Source organism: Chondrus crispus, genomic scaffold (assembly GCF_000350225.1).
Source record: "Chondrus crispus Stackhouse genomic scaffold, scaffold_264, whole genome shotgun sequence".
NCBI classification, from domain to species: Eukaryota; Rhodophyta; class Florideophyceae; order Gigartinales; family Gigartinaceae; genus Chondrus; species Chondrus crispus.
The window spans coordinates 103,029-126,660 of NW_005179144.1; the positions used below are offsets into that span (position 1 = coordinate 103,029).

General features: G+C 57.6%; 2 protein-coding genes; both read right to left on the bottom strand.

The window, feature by feature from the left end:
• Nucleotides 1-15,372: 15,372 nt before the first annotated feature.
• CHC_T00005020001 (hypothetical protein) lies at nt 15,373-16,493 on the bottom strand. XM_005716383.1 is given in 2 exon segments: nt 15,373-15,536; nt 15,537-16,493. The coding sequence occupies 1 exon segment, from the start codon at nt 16,491-16,493 to the stop codon at nt 15,537-15,539; it is 957 nt and encodes a 318-aa protein (XP_005716440.1). The 3' UTR covers nt 15,373-15,536.
• Nucleotides 16,494-16,753: 260 nt separating this feature from the next.
• CHC_T00005021001 (hypothetical protein) lies at nt 16,754-17,041 on the bottom strand. The gene has a single exon (XM_005716384.1). It carries the CDS (start codon nt 17,039-17,041, stop codon nt 16,754-16,756), a length of 288 nt encoding a protein of 95 aa, XP_005716441.1.
• Between the last annotated feature and the right edge of the window lie 6,591 nt (nt 17,042-23,632).

Consider the following 23,632-nt stretch of genomic DNA (forward strand, 5'->3'; position numbering starts at 1 on the left):
CACGCTCCCCCTAAAACCTCGTCCAAGTTCAACTTGCGTAGACATTACAGTATCATGGTCGGTAACACATATAGCCGTCCATCCATGGACGACCATATGAACCGTTTCGCAACAATGGCGATCCACTCGCTGAGAACAACCATCCAGCGAGGGGAACACGGCGAGTCGTTGAGACTCAAGCCGAAATACACCAGGCAAGGTGGAATTTCGGCTAAGAAGTCAGCTGGGACTTCGTATTTCGAGAACCAAGACGGTACCTGCGGGTACCGTTCATATCGGGATCGAGGTTGAAAGGTCGTCGCCTCGATCCACTCATACGCCACAAAAATTCCGAGGGCGTTCCGCATCCGACGCTCGAACTTGAGCTTGTCGTAATACCTCGGGTTGCTTTCCCGCTCTACATACTCCTCAAAATTCGGAGGAAGGATGGGCTTGTCCCAAGCCAAGTACTCGACCGCCGGCTCCTCTACCCGAGCCGGCAAATCGTCCAACACCCGCCTTAAATTGGCGACGTAACCACGGTCTCCCTCCGTACGAAACGCCCAGGTGTCAAAGTCCCACTCGACAGGGATGGGGCGGTTACACGGCGTCCGTGCAAGCCGACACACCAGCGCTGCCATATATTTCTGACGTCGCCCGCGCCCCTCGCAGCGATGCTTCGGCCACACGTGCTCCCCCTCTACCGCGAGGCGGAAGGAGAAATCACGAGACCACACAGCCCGTAAGCTGAGACCCCCGGGGAGAGCCCCCGTCACGTCCGCATACCGCCGAATCAGGTGACTGTCCCGTAAACCCGCGGCATCGAGAAACGGTGCGCGCTCGAACACCAGCGGGTCATCGACCATGTTCTTGTCGCGTAACTCCCGTGGAGCCGGCCAGCCGTACAAACTCGGACCGCCCGTCTCATCCGGTTCCCCGTATGGGTTATGGAACCGTTCCATCACTCTTGGTACTGTCCCCCGAGTGTCTCCCGCCTGGAACGGCGTTCTTCGCGTGCAGCCGATGCCGCGTGAGGGAAATACGAGGGATAACAAGAAGGAAGGAAAAAGGGGGAAAAGAAAAAATGGGGAGGTGAAGGGACAAGGGGGAGGAGACTTGGGAATCTCGAGATACTTCCGAAACCAGGCCGGATTGTTGATCTTCAAGCTGGCCGAAAAGAGGGAAATCTGGACCGGTTCTTCGGCACTCGCCCGCTCGCTTCGCCACACACGACCTCCCTCGTCCTCTCTCTGTCAATACCCCGGCGCTGCCGCCCTTTTTGGCAATTATTTCTACCCTACATACACCCGGGGACGCCTGTTTCTCTAAGAAGGGGGATCTGTAGTGCATTGTGCTATGTAGCGGGACAGCTGTCCCTAGCGGCCAGAATCGCGCTCGCCGCCACCACGTGTACCACGGGTACCCGTGGACTCCCCTGCCGCTCTACCGGACCTCCCCGTGGACACGTGTAATCCCTCCCCATCCCATAGGGCCTATGGGGGCTGTACTTGGTCCCCTCGGGGCTACACCCGTTCTTCCCTAGTTATTCAAATTTACAGTATAATTTAGCTTCGCCATTACGGCGACGGGGACTATATAGTTAACTCGATACTCAAAGTAAAGAGGCACGAAGCCTCGGGTCTTTTACCTTGGTTTCTGGATTCCAGGTTGTAGCCTCGACTCGGTACTGGCTCGCCCATACCGACCGAGCCATCTACACCTCTGGAATCCCAACTGCCTTCCCCGCGCGCGTCGATCACCCCGCGCGAGACCTACGTTAACTACTGTGCTCTCCGTTTTACTAGCTCTGTTTTTCCTTTAATTCCTCCCCCTTTTATTGCTGACTACCTTGCTACTTTTCTACCGCGCAAGCCGCGCCCGGATCCCGGTTCCGGTCATCCACCGGGTGGTCTCCCGAATTTCCTTACGCGTCCGAACGCGCGTCGCTCTGCCTACAGCCGCCACACGTGGCTCTAGTGCACGACACTCCCTCACACTAATCCCCCCTCGTTTCCAAGTGGTCGGGACGTGGGTAGTTACATTACCTTTTGGTACTCTTGTGGAGGGAATAACTACAGAGGTTGAGCCCGCACTGGATCGCCAGCGCGAGCAACTACCGATCGTATTGGAAGAGGTCTAAAATCACAGCGTCGATCGCCAGTGATCATCGACGATGAACCATGCGGATTCCGCCGGAGAAGATACCGCCTCCGGGCGAGCAAGTACCCGCAGTGGCAGAGGCGCACAGCGCCCCCGGATCGACAATCTGGAAGCGCTTCTAGGCCCACCGTCTACCAGGGGCCAGAAGACCCCTTCGGTTTCCGACACCACCGCAGGGCTACCGGCTGGTGGGGGGAACCGCGTACAAGTACTGTACGACGCGTTACTCCCGCGACTACAAACCTGGATGGAGGATTTCCTCGCTGAGGAACTACCGCAGGTCGTCCAGGTTTGCCTCGACCGAACGGCACCAACACTGGCGGCGGAGCATGCGGACACAACGCTCCGCGCCCTGCTGGACGAGAAGATCGCCCCCCTCGTACGCGACGAGGTGGTGGCAGCGCTCGCTGCGGAGGAGGACGAATCTCCGACGGCATTGGCTCTAAAGGGAGCTATTAGCTCCGCCGTGGCCATCCGTCTGGCCACGACATTTACCGAAACGGGAGGCGCGGTACCGCCGCCGCCGCCGCGCTGTGAAACCGTTCCGGACTCAAGCTTTAATATCGCTGATCCGACCAGCGCCGTACCCGGGATTGATAGGATGGATCCTCACGCGGAGGCCAGAGCCATCTATCTCCAAACCGTTCACGGTGCTAAAGGGAGGACCACAGAAAATGTCCTCCCCATACTCGCCGGTACGGGCGACCCCCGCGGGACAGACACCCGCCTGGGGCTCCCCGAGACAGAGAATCGGGACCCGTACCGGTTGAGCACAAGACGTGCACCCCGAACGCGCAGAACCGAAGCGGAATACACCCGGTTTCCGATGCAGAAGACCCCCGTCACAGGACGGATGAAAACCGCGAGGAACGCCGCTGGCGATACCGCGATAACCGCGAGGCACGCCACGGGCGATACCGCGATGCCGGAGGGGGAAGATACCCCTCCGATGACGACCAATCCGGTTCGGAAGGTTCTCGCAGGCGGGGCCACAGGGCACGCCGCGATAGAAGCCGAGACCGTCACCGGCAAGAACCGCCCGACTCGGAAGACTACAGTACCAAGACGGGTGAGGAGCGTCGTCGCTCAAGCAGACACCACCGGGCTGCTCCAAGGGGCGACGAGCGACGGCCTACGGTAATCAGGCCGCTCAATGACCTGTTTACCAAGGCCGTCAACTACAAGACCTACCGCCTGGAACGGCGGAGCTCGCGCTACGACTCTACAGTAGCGCGGCACATTAACCGTTACCGGAAAACACTGGACATGCAGATGAGGTCCCACACGTTCTGTGGTCAAGATCCGATTGCGGTATTGGGATTCCTCGCACGCCTCAAGATGGCGTGTGACCACAACGGGATCACCGAGGGAGCCGCCGTGTGGTGCTTCCAATTCTACCTCACCGGTCAGGCTCACGCCCTACTCCAGTCCCGTCTCAATGGAAATACCATGGCGGTTGAAGTGGAGCGGCGCGAACTGCTCAGGACGTACCCGCAGGTCGTCAACTTTTTTTTGCGTACCTATGCGACCGATGAGGTAATTTCCGAAGCGGTTGGTGACGTGACCTCCTTCCGTCAAAGTTCGAACATGACGGAGGAGGTCTACAGTAACCATCTCTGGGACAAGGCCCTCTGATGCGGTACGGTATTCTCCGACCGGCGGTTGAAGTCCCTATTCGTCGAGGGGTTACTTCCCGCCACGTGCGCGCAGGCCCGCAATTACCTCGCTACGCACCCGGATGTGGATTACCAATCCGTGGCTCGATACGCGCAAGCGATCGGGGAAACCAATCGGGCTTCCCGCCGGCAGGGGATGTCAGCCATGGCATCCCGGGAGCCGTCCGGAGCGGCCAGAAGATTCGAACGTACCGCCAGGACACGGCCCGTGCTGTCGGTTGAGTCGGCATCCGACATCCCGACAGCTGGAGGATCCGTGGCAGAAGAAATCTTGGCCGTCACGGACCACACAGCGACACCGAGCTCGTTAAGCTCGCCGCCGACGAGTTATCACCCGTCGCCGGCAGCCTGGGCATCAGGCGCCGCGGGTCCGCCCGCCAACCGGGGCGATGTGCGCGCAGGACCGTACGGGAGGCAGGGGCAGAACCCACGGGTCCGGTTCTCCAGTGGGGGATTCCCCGGACCGCCGCCGTGTCGGTTCTGCCTTGACACTACGCACCGACAAGAGGAGTGTCCCGTCGTTGCCGATGCGGGCCTGCGGGCCAAGCTTCTGGAGGCACGAGAGGCCAACTACCAGAAGCTACGCATCCGGCAGGGCCTCCGCCCGGGATCCCCGTTCAACCGCAAGGGCCGTCCGCTTGGAGAAACCAGCGTCCGACGGACCCGCGGGCGTGAACGTGGTAGAGGAGCCGCACCACGGCCCTACCGAAGACCACGTGGCGCAAGCCGCGGAAGAAATCCGCGAGGACTCGTTGCTGACGGGGAAGCCGGGGAGGACGCGTAGAGGCGACGACGTCTCTCCCCGTGCCCAGCCACAGAAGCTTAGGCACCCCCGATCCGGCTGCGCCAGTGGAAGCGCAGCCGAGTAACCGAACGGAAGTCCAGGCCATCTGCTTCTTCAAGAAGCAGAATTAAAAGATCTCCGCGACAGTTGGTCAGAAGCAGGCGTTGATGGTCGCCATCACGCCAGTGATTGACTCAGGAGCCGGCCCGAACCTCATCCATTTACGGTGTGTCGCCGAGTCGTGGCGACCATCGATAAAACCGGTGCGGAGCCCAGCGCTCATCGACGCGTCAAACCGCGCGATGAAGGCACTAGGGGAAATCCCCCTGCTCGTCCGAATCGGTGAGTTTGTGGCGGGCGTCCCGTTCCTGGTAGTCACGAGCCTCGCCGTGGACTGTATCCTCGGTACGACCTTCCTGGATCGCCATGTCAAGGCGATCCTCCCACCGCAACGGAAGGTCGTGTTCCACGACGCGCCACCCGTGGCGGTGGTCGGAACAATCCCCTCGAGGCACGACCGCAAGATGGCCTCGAGGAGCACCGCACAACAACTACCGCCGTCGGATAAACCCGAACGGAAGCAGGTGTCGTTCCCCGCCAACACACCGTCACGGAAGATCGGCCTCGTCAGAGGGGTGACAATTCCCCCGATGACGCAGGCCATGGTGAGGGTCGCCACGCCGATGGGGGGGTTGTGTTTTCTACAGAACTCCCCAAAAACCGCGCACAAGAATTTGACCCTCATGGCACAGGGGGTCGTGGATGTTGCCCCCGGAAAACCGTTCTCGGTAATGCTCAGCAATTTTGGGCACCGCTCGGTTCACATCCCGAAGCATACCGTAGTCGGACTGGCTCTTCCGTCGCCCACTCACATCCTGACCCTTGGCGACTCGGCCGCTTCCGCGGCCGAAGCTAAGGAAGGGGGAGGGATATTTAATTCCAACCTCTCAACCGCAAAGGATGGCGCGGAAGAAGCCGCCGACAACCGTGCGGATAAGGGCGGGGCTGAACAAGCCACGCCGCCCAAGGCGCCCCTCGCGGCGGCTGGAACGGATAAACCCGAAGACACTGCTGCCCCTGAGGAGGACCCCAACGCCTGGCAGGAGGACGTCCACATCGGTGCCGAGGACGAGGAGGTACGCTCAGAGATCCTCGAGGTACTGTCCGAATTCAAGGACATGTGGACCGGCCGGCTGGGAAAAATCGTGGCCACGAAGCACCGGATTGAGCTCAAGCCCGGTGCTCGCCCGATTTACCAGGCACCTTACCGCGCTGGACCAACCGCACGGGAAAAAGAGAAAACGGAGATCGACCGCATGCTCCAGGCAGGGGTAATCGAACCCGCCACGGCCGAATGGGCAAGCCCCGTGGTATTTATCCCTAAAAAGGATGGTACCATGCGGTTCTGTGTCGACTACAGAAAGCTCAACGCAGTCACCGTTCGGGATTCCTATCCGTTGCTGAGGATGGACGATGGCATCGATGCCCTCGGCGACGCTACTGTCTTTACCACGCTGGATTGCAACAGCGGGTATTGGCAAGTAGAAATCGCCGACGAGGACCGCGACAAGACGACGTTCGCGTCGCACTGCGGGTTGTACCGATTCCTCCGCATGCCGTTCGGTTTGGAGAATGCCCCCGCTACCTTTGAGCGGGCCGTCGACATCATACTATCGCGGGTAAAATGGGAAACCGCACTGGTCTACCCGAATGACGTTATCATCTACTCCAAGACCGTAACGGAACACGTCGCGCATGTCCGCGAGGTTCTACGCCTACTGCGGGACGCGGGGGTGTCGCTGAAACTGTCGAAGTGCGCCTTCTTCGACACCTCGGTCACCTACCTGGGACACGTTATTCGACCAGGCAGGTTGGAGGTCGAGCGCCGCAACGTGGTCGCCATCGAGCGCGCTCGACCTCCCCAGAACCAAACGGAATTGCGGTCATTCTTAGGAATGTGCAATGTTTACCGCCGGTTCGTGAAGGGCTTCGCGAAGATAGCCGCTCCGTTGAACCGGAAAACGGGCAAGAACTGACCCTTCGAGTTCGAAGTCCTGACCGATGAGGAATACGAGGCGTTCGTGGAACTGAAGAAGCGCCTCGTGTCCCCACCGATATTGGCCCTACCCCGTTACGGAAAGAAGTACACCCTGGATACAGACGCATGCGCGTACCACGTCGGCTGCGCCCTGCTACCGGAGCAGCCGGACGGCGACCGTCTACCGATCGGTTATTGGAGCCGCGCTCTCACGGACGCGGAGAAGAACTACAACACTACCGAGAAGGAATGCCCCGCCGTCGTGTGGAGTATTCTCACGCTTCGACCATACCTGTATGGGAATACGTTCGACCTCCGTACGGATCATGAGGCCCTCCACTGGGTTCTCAACCTGGCGGATAGCTCCGGCCGGCTAGCGCGCTGGCGTCTCCGCCTAGCCGAGTACGACTAGGACGTACAGTACCGACCGGGGATTAAGCACCAACTCGCGGATGATGTATCACGCCTCCGATTTGACGGCGCAACCTCCGAACCGGTTGACGACGAGGTCCCGTGTTTCGCGGTACAATGGCGAGAGGGGGAGCATAACCCCCGCCAAGGTACCGTATACTGGGAGACCCCCGTCGACTCGGGGAGAGCTGAGCACGCGTTCGCGGTTATACCCGAAGAACGCGACGTCTCATCCGTAACGGTGGAAGAGTTTCTTCGGGAGCAGGCCGAGGACGCCTTCTGTAGGGCGGCCGCCGAAACCGTAGGGAACCCAGACTCCCGTTACGATGTGGATCGATACGGGTTCCTCGTCCGCAAGTCCCCCCTCGACGGGACTCTACAGCGGGTCGTACTTAAACGGTTGAGACCAAAGGTAATGTACCTTGCTCACCATCCCCGCCTAGCCGGACACCCGGGCGGTACGAGGATATACTATACCCTCCGGCGGGAATATTATTGGCCTCATATGGCCAACGACGCCTTCAGTACCGTACGGAATTGCGCGTCATGCGCTGCCACCCGGGGAACCCTGGTGAGGCACCAGAAGGATCTCAAGCTCTTTCCAGCGGCAGGACCGCTAGATTTCGTTGCAATGGACCTGCTCGGCCCCTTACCGAAGACGGCGCACGGGAATCGCCAAGTGCTCGTCATGACCGACCGGTTCACCAAGCTGACGCGCAGTATCCTGTTACAGACCATCACCGCGTCGGTTGTGGCAAACGCCTTCTTGGACAACTGGGTCTACGTATACGGCGCACCACGTTACGTGCTAACCGATAACGGACCGCAGTTTGCCGCCAAGTTCTTCGACGCGGTGTGTGCCCTCCTGGGGGTGAGGCATTGCCTGACTACCGCCTATCACCCCGAGACGAATGGGCAAACCGAGCAGCTCAACCGTACCCTGGTACAGCGCCTCCGACATTATGTGGCGGGGCATCAGAGGGACTGGGACGAATATATCCATCCCCTGACCTTTGCGTATAACACGCAGGTCCCCCGGTCGACGGAGACAACCCCGTTCGACCTGGTGCTGACGTGACCACCGTCCGGTTTGGCACTGCCTGGTACTGTACCGCAGGATGCCGTCTCCAACACGGAAGATCCGAGGACCCCGGTACAGTACAAGCACGCAACGCTGCGTAAACTCCGCGACGCCCTTGAGCGCACGCGGGTGAAACTAACCGCGGCGCAAAGGCGATACAAGGCCGACTTCGATAAGAAGGTGCGTTTCCGTCCGGTCATCGAGGTGGGAGACCTGGTCTATGTCGACCGCCCACCTCGGCCATTGACGAGTACCGAACGGGGAGACCTGCCAAGTAATGACGGGGGACCCTCCGTCAAGCTTTTGCCGAAAACGGAAGGCCCGTTTCGGGTCCGATCCGCTACGGAGACCACAGTGGTCGTCGATCAAGACGGGGTCTCAAACCGCGTGAGCATCGACCGGATAACCCGGATGCCGCGGGGACCCCGCGACGTCACTGCGGCCGCCCCGACCCAGCCTGCGGCGGACGGAGAACCCGAACCGCCGCGGAGTATGTGGTCGACCATCTGGTGGGTCACCGGGAGAACCGCACAGGAACCTAGTACAAGGTCCGCTGGTATGGCTACGCCCCAGCAAACGATACCTGGGAACCCGCGGAGGGACTCCCCCAGGCCTTCATAGACCGCTTCGGGCGCACGCGGGCGGCAGCACGCCACCGCTAACACCGCACTGGGCAGCCCAGCACGGGGCTGGACGATCCCGCGGAGGACCTCGCCCGGGCGGCGGCCAATCGCCACCGACGGACGCGGAACGCCGCGTGCCCCACTCCAAACCCCGCGCCGGAAGACCCGGCACAGGAAGGGGCGAGGTTGGCACAGACGCACGCGGAACGCCGCGTACGCCACCCCAAACCCCGCACCGGAATACCCGGCGCGGATGGTGGCGACTCCGCCGAGGTTCTCCTCCAGGCGTCCACCACCCGTTTACGGCGCACGCGGATCCCCTGCGTGCCACCGCTCGAGCCGTACCGGATGGACCGGCGCGGAGGAAGCTGACCCGCCGGCAGGACGACCTGACGCGGCGGTGGTCAAACGGCGCGGCACCCCGGTGCACACCCGCTGCCGAGAGACGGAACCCAGCGCGTAAATACTGTATGGGGAAGACCTCGCCGAGGCTCCAGGGCACTGTGGACCACGAGGTGCGCGGGCGGCATACACCGTCCGGCACGTGTGGCCGCTGGCCCACGGCGGCGGTTCAAGACGCCTCCGATCCTCGGGGAGTACCCAATCGGAGTTCGTCAATGCGCTGAAAAAGCCACCCGCCGCGGGGCGGTAAAATCCGGCCTAAATTACCTACCGGACGGATGCCCTCCGGTGTCGCGGGGATAGCTGGGGGACCCTTCCCGCGACCACTTGGTACAATCACCGCGCGGAGTCTCGCCGGCATGAGCCAGAGGGTAACCCAGCCGCCATGATGACGACCGGCGCGGAGAGATTACAGTACCGAGCGGGAAGGGCAGTGAAGGAGAGGAAGAAGAACGAGAACGGGGGCAATTTACTGGAATGGATGGGACCTGGTCCCGGGAGGCAGTTCGCTACTCTCCCCGCCTCCCCCACTGGCATCACTGACGGCGTTGGCGGTAGGCAGAGGGCTCCGCTCCCCGCACCGCCGCGCTGGTGGGATCAGCATCGACTGCACCGTACGGTCTCTTCGCGGACACCTGCTCGCTCAAGACGGCGAGGTGGTCCTGTGCCACACGGATCCGCACCATCGTCTCACTGCGCAGGAGATCCTCGCCGGTGTCGCGTTGGCGGATGGCGAACTGCAAGGCGGCCACCCGCGCCCTGAGCTGAGTAGCCTCGACCAGCCAGGCGCGCGGGGACTCCAAAGCCGCCGCGAGGGTGGTCGGTGCAGGGACACCCGCGTAGCCGCACTCCATCTGCAGAGCGCGCAGGGCGGCCTGCGCGTCCGGGACCAAGACGGGGGCTTCGTTCGCGGGTGCCACAGCCGGGGCTCCATCGGCCGCCACCGAGGGGGTCTGCGTCCCCATCGCGGTCATTTCGCTGACGGGGAAGACGGCGGAGCCCGGCCCCGATCCGGTAGCTACCGCAGGGAGGTTATCCCCCGCGGGCTCGACAGTAAGAACCTCGCGAGGGGCCCCCACCGGGGCGGAGTCCGTGACCGGCACTTCCATAGCCGGCGTTTCCGTGGCCGGCGGTGGCGAATCCGGAGTGATCGCGTCGCCCACCCTAGGGGGCGCTGAGGGACCGACTGGAAGGCCCTCTCCGAGGGCGGGGTCACCCGGCATCAGTAGAACCGGCGAGGTCGACACGGGCAGAGACTCCACGGACGGTTCTGGGGGAGTCCCGGCGGAGGCAACTGCGGCGCCCCACCCGTCACCGGAGGCGATGGCCGCACCGTACGACGGCGACCCATCGTCCGGGAGGGGGTCGTACCAGTTGTCGGCCTCCGCCGACGTACCATCCCAATGCCGCATCCTCAAGGAGCAGCCGCGGGCCCAACTGTACCACACGAAGTCTCCGCGCTCTGGAAGAGACCAGTCCAACCGTTCGGAAAAATGGAGGATGGCCTCTGCGCCAACTGGGTCGAACGACGTCCCCTCGAGGATGGCGGCCACCCCGACCGATCGGATGAGCTGCCGAAGCCCCGCCGACAACCGGAAGAGAGAGCCTCGCTCGCCGGGTTCGTTCCCGTTCCGGCTCGCCAGGCGAGGGTCCGGACACCTTGTGAAGAACGGGAGGCCGTCCCGTGCGGCGTGTAAGAAACACAGCAACGCCAGGACGGCCCACTCCGAGAGCAGGATGGCGTCGATCAGTCGACGCATCCCGGGCGTCGCCTCTCGCCCGAAGGAACCGTCCGGCATCCACCGCGCTGCGGCATACGCCAGCACGCTGGGGGTGGGTACGCAGAGGTACTGTGGAGTTTCCAGATTGCTCCAACCGTCCGGTAAGGCTGGGTATAGCCGCCCCCGAGCGCCCGTGGGCACGGCGAAGAATTCCGTCGTGTGCCACATGTGGAAGTAGGCATCGGCGCGGCGACACCGCAGCCGGCTCTCCTTGGCGGAATTCTCGCCCCACCGCACACGGTCGGCCACACTGTACCACCGGTCGAACGGGCGGGGGAATGCCACCAACTGCACGTGGGGCTTAGGATCCACGTCCCCGCCGAACCTCTCGAAGAGGTCGAACAACCGCGAATGGTACTGGTCCTCACCCGCACAGCGGATGTACAGAAGTTCCGAACGGGAATCCGCCATTACGCGATGGGGCACGTGGACCCAGCGGGTCCTCCAAGCGGCCGAGCGAGTGTCTTGGCGGATTCGTCCGCGAGGGGAGGGCGTGTGGATACCCCGCCGCCTGGGGATGGCCCCAAACGGAGCGGCATCGGGGAAGGCCGTTCTGATGTAAGCCTCGGCGGACCTCGGCGGCTGCGCCTGTGAGGGGTTGCGACCACCCCGGAGAATCCGGTGGTCTAAGTCGGCCCCGGGCAACAAACTCCGAACGGCACGAACACCCGTCCGGAGCCAGCCGGATAGCGGCGCCTCTGTCGCCGGGGGCGTGGTCGCGTACGGGTCCGGCGGTACCGGGCGGTCACCCGCCCCGGCCGCCGTCTGCCCCGTGGCTACAACCCAGTCGGGGGACCGTCTCAGTACGGTCGTCTCGCCGACTTGGGGAGCCGGGGCTGAGCGCAGAGGGCGCGGCAGTGGACCCTGGACGGCAAGAGGGCCGCGCGAGGGAAGAACCCCCGCGCCCGAAGCCCGCACCCGCGGGGCTGCGGTGCTCGCCGCGGGTTGACCCACGGGGCCCGCCGCCAGCGCCGGGTGAAAGGTAGGGACCGGCGCGGCTGGCGCCGTAGGGAGCTGAGCCCGAGGGGGGTGACCCCGCTCGGATGATCGGTTGTCCATGCGGGATGAGGACAGGGGGATGAGACGAGATGTGGAAGTGGAGATAGTGGGGTGCGTGGTGTGGGGTGATGTGGGAGAAAAGGAAAGCGTGAGGGGACCCATTGCCGCCCCAGGGGATCCGACGCGGTTAAATACCAAAAACTCCATAGGCTCCCCTATGGAGTCGGCCGTAGTCCGCCCGCACCCCCGTGGTCGGCGCGGGCTTCTCCGTACGGATGGGACACTCTGCAAGCCGGTCATGTCAACCACCAGCCGCGACGGGGACGTGTCGCGAAGTAAGGAAGGGGGTCTGTGATACAATTCCACACCGCGACCCCCGGTGGGAGATGAGAACCGTCGAGACGAGCGGTTACTACTGTAGTAATCGTGCACGCGCCCTCTGAAAGCACAGTAGTACCTCCACGGCGTACACGTGGCACAAACGTTGGCGCCGGTCGTGGCCACAGGCACACGTGTGCGACCCGTCCGGTAAGTAATTAGCAATTAGTGGTTAATGGTACAAATTAGCCAATTTAGTACAGTAGCTGGTATACAGTATGTAACAGCTACGGTAGCGGGACAGGTGTCCTGACGTCCCACTTAGGGGTTAAGACCGGGGGCACCTGCCCCGTTCCAGTAAACGGGGGCAAACTCGCCTCCCTTCCCTTTACGGCTTTTTGCTAACTCCGTCCGGTTTTACCTCTAAGTCTCAGGCTTCTAACCCGTGACCGGCTGTGTGGTTATAGCACCTCCACTCAGCTGCGCGTCACCGGCCACGTGTGCCTTCCCTCTTTACGAGTTCTTCCGATCGGTCCGCGCTCGCGTGGGTACCCCGCGCCGCGCGCTCCCTCACACTAATCCCCCCTCGTTTCCGAGTGGTCGGGACGTGGGTAGTTACACCACAGATCTTCTCAAAACGCCAGAGTTGTTCAGAGACATCAACTCTTTCAGGCCAAGTGCGAACGATGTACAGTCGTTGGCAGACTTTGTTTACGATGCCTGCTTTGATGTACTGGCGTATGCCGATGAGATCGACAGGGGGTCCGGTAATTGTCTGCAATCTGATGAGCTTCTTCAAGCTGGGCACACGATCACGACTGGAGCTGAGATCCAGCAGTTGGCTTGTGCAGCGAAACATCGCAAGCGGCATTGGTTGAGGTTCTTGAACAGCGGGGATGGTGAGAGGCTGCGCCGCTCCGCGGGACATCAAGGGAGGCAAAGGGCAGAAGCAAAATACTGGGGACTTTGTGGGAATAATTCGCGCCAGGCGGAGCTCCGATCGGGTGAAAGTCAGACACCAATGTTGCGTGGGCATCGCTCAGTATTTTGCTGTCACTTATGCCACGTTCATCTATGTAAGAATGTGTACGACAACTACAGAATGAGCTGCTTTGATAAGTGGCACACAGCGAAAACGCTTCAGATCCGGGTCATGAAACAGCCGCGGAGCAAATCCGTAGTACCCCAGCCTATACGTTCCGTGTCCACCCCGGGTCAAGATCCTGCTCTGCATGGCATCAACATGCAAACTCGCAGAGTTATTGCTGACCGTTCCCCTCGAGACCCAAGCCTGGCAAGAAACACTCTGGCGGGAGCTCTCAGCTCCGACGATAGGAACGCAGTGGTGCCATGTGCTGCGATCGCGCCTCTTGGAAAAACTGTGCAGACCGAGCGCGGAAGTTGACACAGTGCGCACCGTGATACATTGCCCGTGACCTTCACGAGATATCACCGCCACTCGCTCGCTGCCCCTTCAGCCGCGTCGAGTGATGCGCAAGGTCGACCTCCGAGGCCCTCGACTCGAGCGAAGCGCTCGCAAGACAAAGACACGAGGACCACGTCGGCAGCCTCAAAGCGGAGGAGAGCTCATGCAACAGCCTGACCGCTAACAACATTCAGTAGGCCCTTGTGCAGTTTGAAATCGACCCACTCGCTCTTCTTCTCTGTGTCCTCCTTTGCGCCTTCCTCCCCCCATGCTCTTCCCCGATAAAACCACACACCTTCTCCCTACAAACCCCCGTCCCCTCGCTCTTTACCTCCTAGCAGCTTGACAACTAACACGCAGTCACAAAGTCGCATCTCCGCGACGTAAACGAACGTGGCAAGTGAGCACTGGCGGGCACTGAACGTGCGCATCGCGGCCGCGACCGGTAGTCCGGCTGCTGTCGCAAGCTTCGGACGCGCCTCGCAGCGGGCGTCCGCACGGCCGGCGCATCCATAAATGCACGCGCGGACTCCGGCCGTCATGGACGCGATCGCTCATCCAGCGTTGCCATTGCTGCGGTGCGCGTGCTCTGTGATCCCAGCGACTACTTCACCGCCCAAAGCACAGCTTCAATGGCACGGCTGAGCAGTGCTTGGCTCCGTTGTCCGAAATATGTAGCAAAATCACCTCAAAGGGCCGCTTTTGAGCCCTTGTGATCACTGTAGTGAACATGTGTGTGTGATCACTACAGTGGACTTAGCCCAAAATGAGCGGTCCCCAGGTGTCACTTGGGAAGCATCGCGAAACCGTGAGACTTGGCTGATTTCTGCCAACCCTTTTCGAGTCGACTCGTCTGATTAGCCGTTATCGACATGCATTTTGATAGCTCGAAACACTGGGTAAAAAGTGAGCTACAAAGCGTGAAAATTAATGATCACTGTAGTGATCATTAAAAATGAACGCTAGGGGTATTGAATCGTCGCTTTTTCAAACAGTCTACTGGAAGCGGAATGAGAATGAGGCAACCAATGGGAGTAGAGCGCGTTTCAGGCGAGAAGCGGTTTTGAATTTATTTACAGTACTCGTCGTCGCGCTGCCTTCATATCATCGCGCCCTTATTACACGTGTAGCTTCCGACATGTACATATAATGCTGTAAGTATTACTATAAGTATGGCGTCTATATATATATTATCATACGCATACACGTGTCCCGTGTCGTTTAGTTCATGACACATGTACAACGTGTAGATACGTGTATCTACACACATACTGTAGACAAAACTCTCTCCTGATCCGCTGCCATAGATGTCGGGAAGCTCCGCTAGACAGATCGTCGAGCCGAGCATCCTCTCCGGCCCCGACGTGCGTTGCCGCCGCTCTTGGCGCTCACTACAACGTGAGAGGGGCATGGCCGCAAGAGAACTGGCATTTACCCTTTGATCAAACGCCTGCACTGCGCAACGATGCAGGCCGCTGTGTGATGCGTTGATCCGCCAAGGACCCTTCCTAGGGAGCTTTCGCGATGCACGGGAGGCTGCTTTCTGCGCACCCGGCGCGTCCAAACTCAATGCCTGCCCCTCGACCGAAAATTTATCCAAAACCCTGTGGCTGCTTTGAGAGTGTGCCTACGATATGAGATGGAAGAATCTCCCACTTTTTCGGGCGGAGTCAATACGCATTGAGCGTGCAAGATGCTGAAAAAGCGCTCGAAAGCATAATTTATGGATATGGTCGGTCGATACTAGAAAGCCCAGGGCTCTCTATCAGTGTCGTACTGCTACATGCTTTACCGTCGCAATGGATATCTCGTGAACGATTGCCAGTTCTATTGAAGTCATCCAAGAAGCACACCATGATCAACGAATACGGCTAACATCCGAAGTCTCCACGTAAGAGTCAAAGAAATATCCGACCTCAATCTCCTGCGTGACCAGCCTTTCCGTGGGGAGCTCCTTGGCTCTGAGCACCCCATTAACATCGTATGCCCAAAAGTGATGGTCGTTATGCGTGGGGTTGTAGTTGCACGCCACCAACCCGCCAACCGTCGCCAAGTAAGTCACCCTGACCTTCATCGCTCCCCGGGATGCTCGGATCGTTGCAAACACCGCCTCTCCCGGCTCGAGCTCCACAGAAGCGCCCGACGTCAGCCCGACCACGATCGTCTGCGACTCCTCGCCGGACTCGCCCCACCCCCTCGAGAACCCGAAGCTCGTCTCGACCCCGCCGCCAGTACCCTGGAACTCCACCTCGTAATTCATCGTCTGCGTGAACGTGAACGACCCAGAGTTGCTCCAGCTCGTGCTCACCGTGTTGCGCACTTCCTGGTTGGCCGAAGCGTCAAATGTCGCCGTCTGCGACGACGTGTTGTTGAACGGCACCTCGGCCACGATCACAGGTTCCACGCTTTGGTCAATCACTTCGGCGCTGACCGGCCGGATCGTTGTCGTCACTTGTGGCCAACTGTATTTCGTGTACAGGTCGTCCCAAGGGGTCGGGCTGCGCACAAAGGCGTCGTTGGGCTCGCGGCCCGCATAGGCCCCCACAGCGGCTTTGAGGTCGTCACCGGCCAGGCCAAAGGTTCCAAGCTCCGTGTCTGAGATGACGTGCACTTCCGAGCCGTAAGCCGTAGCGGAGCCGGTGCTACCAGCGATGATGTTGACCCCGTTTTCAGAACTTTGGCGCGTGGAGAGCGCCCATGAAGGGGCGGTCGCAGGCTTGGCTACGGTGTCAACGAGTTGGGGCGAAGGACTGGCGAGAGTAAGGACAGTAAGGAGCAGCGGGACCAGGAGCGAGAGAAGTATTCTCTGGGACATGGTGACGGGGTTGGGTAGGGCAGAAGCACTGGATTGCTTGAGTGCGTGGGTTGGTGCGTGGGTTGGAGGTGTGCGCTTGGTTGTGAATGTGATGGATTCTACTTTCTTCCGAAGAACATCTTCTTCTACTGTGCGCCTTTTAAAGGCCGGATGAACTTGTACCTTGTGCTCGGGAAAAGGCAAATGGGACCAAGCCAGGGGTTACAGAGGCACATCACATTCACTCACACCCACACGGACACGCACACGCACACCCACATCTAATGTGCACCCTCATGCGAGCACATTGCGGGTGCAGCAAGCCGCCCCCCTTCCGGCAACAACGCTCCGCAATCTGTGGTGGGAACTCTCGGAAGTAGTCTGCCGCCAAATCCCCCACGCGCGCAAAAGAAAAAGAAAAGCGGGGCGCCGATCTTCACTACGGCCGGCAACCGCAACAAGTCTGTCACTCGTTTCAAACGCATTGTGGAAACTAAGCAGGGGCGGATAGAAAACCGCACGCGATTAAAACAGGTTGCTCGTAGAAACGAAAATCGCCCCCTGTCCATTGGCGATATTCATTAGTACGGCGATGACATCGACAAGCCGGAGCTTGCTGCAGCGAGTACTTGCCCTTGCTTTACCTTTCTGCGTTCTGCATCGCCGTCTGTATTGTTGACTCATTTACACACACGCACTTCATGCCCTGGATTATGATACAGAGGACAGCACCATCTGTGGTGGCACAATCCGCGGAGAGTTCGGCGACCGCCGTGGCACCTAGTCGAAGAATGCAACCTTGTATCTGATGGTCAAACTGCGCAATGCCGCCCATGCGTTGTTACCGAACAGTGCCTCAGCGCGTAGTTCATGAGATGGATAGGTACTGATATGCCAAGGTGATCGAACATCAGGAGTGGTCTCTAGGAGTTTTCCAGGCTGGTAATTTGGAAATTTGGAAATTTTTCCTACGTCAGAGAGCCGCGACGTTTCTGTGCGGGAAGGGGAACCGAGACTCATCGCTGCTGTAGCGCCTTTCACATATCTGTATGACGGCTTTTTTCCGTAAACCAACAAGTCAAGCAGAGGGATGGCACAGCCCATGGACAGCGTTCTGTCAACAACACCGGCCTCCAGCCGGCCTTCAAATAGCAAGAATAGTTCCTTCCGACCCATGCCGAAGCAATTTCCTGCGCACAGGAGCTGGTTGGGACGCCTTAGAACGGCAGCGAGGTTTGAGCCCGGCGTGGGTTGCACGAGTTAGAGGGAGGGGGGGTCTCTGAACCCGCCGATAGCATTACGAGCTGGCTATGGATAGATGAGAAGAAGTGTTAGCGGCAGCGGCTGATGACGGCCATAACAAGTGGAAGGAAGATTAGCGTGTAGCTGGCATGTAGTGGATTATTGCGAACTGGGAAAAGGTGGCGTGCGTTACTGGTATTGTTGTGCGTCAATGACAGCATCAGCAGATATGAGGCTTGTGCTTGCGGGGTTTCGACCAAGGCCACTGCGAGGATGTGGAGCGAAAGAGATCGGAAGCATTGTTACGACGAGGGATATCGGGAAGCATTGTTACGGTGAGGGATATCGTCAGGTGATGGTGTTTTCATTTTCTCTGTGGCTGCCAAGCCTGATCAGCTGTTGACAGAAACCGCTCGAGCCGCGACTTAGTTTAAGTTGGGTAAGAGGAAAAGAAGATGAGAGTGAAGCACTACATAAGCCTCAACAAACCCTCGTCATCCTCCTCACTTCCACTCTCACTCTCTCAAGCATCCTTCCCCCAATAGCGCTTCCCACAAACACAACAAAAATGTCAGTTCGACCGCTCTTCGCTCTCCTGTCTCTGTTTGCCCTGGTATTTCTCGCTGAAGCCCTCTCTGCGGTTCAGACGTCCTCCGATCTGACCAAAACCTCCGGCCGCCAGGACGGGGGAACTGAAGTCTCGATCACTGCTTCCGGAGATGATGGCACACCCAGCAGCGCCTCCGCCTTCGGCAGCGAGATTCACGTCATCTCGGACACTGAGATTGCCACTTTCGGGCTAGGCGAGGTGTCGCTCAAGCAAGCTGTCGGTGCGTACAAAGGACGGGAGCCCAATGACGCGTATTTGCGGAGCCCGACCCCGTGGGATGATTTGTACACAACGTACGACTGGCAGCAGGTGACGACGACGATACAGCCGGTCAGTGCCGAGGTGATTGAAAAAACGGTCGAACCTGTGATTGTTTCGACGACGCCGTTTAACAATACGTCGTCGCAGACGGCCACATTTGATGTCTCCGCAAGGCAAGAGGTGAGGAACACAGTAACATCCAGTTGGGAGCAGTCTGGGTCGGTGACGTTTGGACAGACGATCAAGTACGAAGTAAAATTTGAGGGCATCGGCGGCGTCGGAGGGTCGACAAGCCTGTCGTTTGAATCCGGTTGGGGAGAGGGCGGGTCTGAGGCGCAGACGATTGTGGTCGGGTTGAGTTCCGGTGTGCAGGTTGAACTGGAGCCCGGGGAGTATGTGTTCTCGACTATCCGGGCTTCACGCGGGACTATGAAAGTGAGGGTGGCTTACCGTGCAACGCTAAGCGGATATGTGGCGTGCAACTACAACCCAACATTCGAGGACCATCACTTTTGGGCATATGGAGTGAACAGCGTGCTTGCAGCCGAGCAACGGTCAACAGAGGTGATCGTGGAAGAAATTTTGGACGTCGGGTTTTACTTCAACTCATATGTAGAAACTTCTGACGTGCAGCACACTGCCTAGGTGAATAACCAGAGACGCAATATATTAAACGGACAGCACAATGGTTGTCGTATCGTATATTTGATCCTTCGCGCCTCCGTAATGTGTTGTGCTTGTCAACAAATCGGTTGCAACTCAATAAGGATCTACAGAATACGTTCTTCAGGAAAAGACACGTAGCCAACGAATAATAACGGTGTTTCTCCTCGGCCAGAGCAAGTAAATTGGTGCGGTTCGTCAAAGGAGACCGGATCTTCACCATTTAGGGGAGGGAGCTGTGGGACACTTTGTCCACCAGCGCAGTACTATCTCTGTGCAAATGCGTGTTTGTAATACGTGTCGGACCCGATTGCAACATGCTGCTGGGGCTCACGATCCAGGAGTGTTCGCTTGAAACTACCATAGACGCCGGGCATTCGCCGCAGTTTCGCAGGTGCTGCACTGAAGCTTGCTTTCGGAATCAATACCTTGCACATCACCTCGGAAGCCCTTTCTGTCCCCCACACCCGACAAGAGCCCGTTTTCTACCCTCATGACAGTCCGCTTTATAGAGCATGTCACACCATCCAGTTGTTTCCATAGAATATACTTCCGGCATTGATGCACGAATGTATCACCGACCACCCCTATGAAAGCGATTAAGGAACTTAGGAATAACAAGTAATCCAAAGGTTGCGCTAGGTGTTTTGCATCAACTGGAGGACGACACCTTTATCAAACAAACAGAAAACTGCCATTAAAAGAGAATCTAGTTTACCCTGTCATAAGAGTGCCTCGCGAGGGGAATAGAACCATCCTACCCATTTACATTTGGAAAACCTGCCCGCCGCCTACTCCATTAGTTATCAACCTCTTAGAGCATCCCCAGCGGCATGAGCAAAGAGTTAAAAGATAAAATTTTAGCTTTTACACCCTGGTGAATCCGCTCCACCGGGGAGTCAAAAGGTAAAATTATTTAGCCCGGGGGTATTTCCAGGGTGCAAATCGGTCGGTTTTACACCTCGAAAATAGCCCAAGCCAAAAGTCCACGACACAAGTGCGAAGCAGTTATTGGTTTCTGGTCGCGGGAATCTGCTCGTACAGTACCCTTCCCGTTCTCCTACATGTTTCGCTCGCGTATTGCCGCGCTCCCCTCTCCAACCTGCGCCTCTCCTTCTGCATCGATCGCAAGGTACATGCGATCTTGCCCAACCAACACCCTGTTTATGCGCTCCCTTTCGCACACCGCTCTCCCAGGTGCAGAACATGCTCCCACCAACCCACCCAATCATTGCCTCTCCCATCTCGAGCCCCGTTCCCATCACAATAATGGCCGGTACAGAGCAGCCGAAATCCAGAGGATTTAACTATTCCTCCAATGAAGACTGCTCCATTTGAGTGCGTCTCTGCATTTAGCTCTGGCAACACCGGTGGAGTGTGTTGATGTCGGAGCTAAAATGCCAAATGTGAGCAAATGCACCTGGGCATGCGCACCAGTATTTGAATGACAAGTGTTGAAAATATTTAGCTCTTTGCTCATTTATTCTCCAACCGATGGGGATGCTCTTAGAAGCGGCAAAATGTGAAGCCGAAGAAGGTCGTAAGTGAACCACCGCTGGAAATACAGCAGCCGTCAGAGATCTGCTGATTCGTCTGACTCGGGTTGGGGTTGCGATTCGCCCTGAAGCCATTGTCGAGGCACGTGAAAATGTGCGGCCGGGGCAGACGAGCTGGAGGAAGAAGTGGAGCTGTTACTTCCTTCGCAAGAACAGGAGGCCGAAATGCTCATGGCGGTGACAGAACTTGTATATGAGCATTCAGTTCCTTGGCGAATAATTTTGGCTAGTTCGGTGGCCTTTTCGGTCGTCAAGACAGCGGCGTTGATGGCGGAGAAATTGCACATAATGAGGGCGAAGAAGATAGCGAGGCGGTTCATTTTTGGTGTCTTTGGGTTGGGAGGTTGGAGCGAAGGCAAGAAAGTTGGGAGAACAGGAGGTGGATGAGGTGCGATAGTGAGTGTGAGAAGGTGCAGGCCAAAGGCCCTGTTTAAATAGAGCTGATAGAGTTGGCGCTTAAGCTCCTTTGGCAAAGTTCACTGAGAATGTAGCAGGATTTGATTACGCAGGTAAGCAGCTGAGACGAGTTCAGATCCAAGGAGCCACGTTGGAGAATCTCGGTCGCATAAGGTGATCATTATCGTGCAGGATTACGCTAACATAATTCACACTTAAAAGACCCAACTACAAGAACCCTACAATAACTCTCTCGTTCAAGCGCTGTTTGATGAAAGCACCCGCTAGAGCGAGTTTCTGTTGCTAGTCTAGAATCGCATTTCCTCACGTCAAGATGACTTGAAAACAGATTGAATGCGAGAGAAATGCTTTTGCCCTTGACGTCATCTGCATTGAAGATAGATCCCGATGACACTTGGGGTTACCGCAGTACATCGTGGTTTGGACGAGATTTCCGCAACCGAACTTGTGCTTTTTACGATTCAGGTTTAAGTACAAAGCAGGTTTCGTTGCTGCCCTAATCAGTATTTTGTGATGCGTGGTGTTTATGTATGAAACAGCCATGAGAGTTGGTTGGTTCGGTAGTTCGGTTGAGACACCAGGCATAAGAAAGGAGCTTCGTATGTCGTATATGCGAGCTTCAGTACTGTTTCTCTAGAGAATTCTCTAGCTACCGCTCTCGAGAGGTAGAGAGAAACAGTACACCCGGGGACGGTATTTAGTGTCACTGATACCATTTCCGTTATGGAAATATCGACCCCTAAACATATATTAATGTCAGTGATACTATTTCCGTACTTACACTATTTCAGAGAAAACGGTATTACTGTCACTGATATTGTCAAACGTAACAATGAATAGTGTAAGTTCGATCCCATTAGAGCCTACAGCATTTCTTTTCGTCCTACCAAAACCTCACATGCCTGCCTCTAATCATAAGTCCTGACGCTGGCCCCCCCTCCTCTTTCCTTATCGCAGATGGCTCTTGTTACAACTCTGCATCGCCCAACCTTTTCCTATACACCAGACCAAAGACCGACCAGTTGACCTGTTCTTAGTACAAAACGCTTTTCAGTAATGAATGCCTGCGTATCTCCACTCCCGCGCACAAATTAGTGCTCCCGAAACGAACCGAACGAATCGCATACCAATACCATCCCTCCGGACCGGCAGTGAGATGGGTCCGGCTCAAAGGAAGGATTGTTCTATGTCTGGATTGATCCGTCGTCGTCCCGGGCTCTGACATGTATTAGTGTCAGTGACACTATTTACGTGGTGACACTAATTTAGCGCTGACACTAAATACCGTCCCCGGTGTACTCGCATGACATACGAATTTAATTTAAACACAAAAGTGTTGGAATTTCTGATTAATTTAAGAGGGTTTCTATGATAAATCGCAGCTGTGTTCATGCAATTATCATTCAACCGGAGGTAAATTACCTCATCGTACCCTTCTCACCGGCTCAATTCGGGTCGGTTTAGAATTTTCAAAACATCGGTCACTTTACCCCAGTACTGGCCAGTTTCCCGGTACCAAAAAATCTTTGGTTGGCGGCTCTCCAGGCTATCCGGCTCAGTTTAGACCACCTCCCCGCGGCACTTTCACCGCAACTGCGACAGGCCGAGCAACGTTCGCGCCGCGGAGTAGTTCCGATCTCCACCAGAACTCCCTTTGTTCCCCTGCAACCCAACCGCCGATCGCCTTGCCCACTATTTTAGGGGAATATCATCAAGAGAACCCCCAAAACTACTCTGTAAGTTACGCAAAATGCCATCGCCCTTGACAGGCGCCCTGCTTTCTTTTTCACAATTCAAATTGCTCGACGAAGCACGACTGATACATTCGAAAGCCCTTGAGCTTACGTCTTCCACATGCGATACACATTTTATGTTGTAGTTGTTGTGAGAGACCTTCGAAGTCAACACTGCCGCCGCTTGCATTTTGCCACCTTTTTTGCGTCCCGATCGATTCATAACCGCCATTTTTGGAGCTCGTATCTCGCTCATCAGAATGTTTTGAACTCGATAATCTCACCAAAGGACACAAGATACCTTTGTAAGCGCTTGTGACGCTGGTATCCTACCGTCTGTTAACGCATGAATTTTAGATTGTAGCCTCATGTTGATGACACGTGCGGCCACATTTGTTCTTTGCATTAAAACACGCTCGTCACCCACAAGGAGCATCCTTATGCTCCCCTGTGGACCCATTTGCAGACCCTGAAAATGTGGCGAAATGGACAAAACGATAGTTCATATGCCCCAAGCCACATTTTATGAATGAGGCCTTGGCATCCTCCGGTGAAATGGACTGGTATCCGGCCACGGCCAGTTTCATGTTGTACGCAGTATTTGCCACGACAAATGGCTCATAGACAGAAGATGGTCTCGTGTTTCCCTAACTGTGCGCTGGAATGATCGATTGACGA

What these genes read in the sequence shown, in the direction of transcription:
- CHC_T00005020001 (XM_005716383.1), bottom strand. Translation starts at nt 16,493, where the DNA reads ATGTCCCAGAGAATACTTCTCTCGCTCCTGGTCCCGCTGCTCCTTACT.
- CHC_T00005021001 (XM_005716384.1), bottom strand. Translation starts at nt 17,041, where the DNA reads ATGGACAGGGGGCGATTTTCGTTTCTACGAGCAACCTGTTTTAATCGC.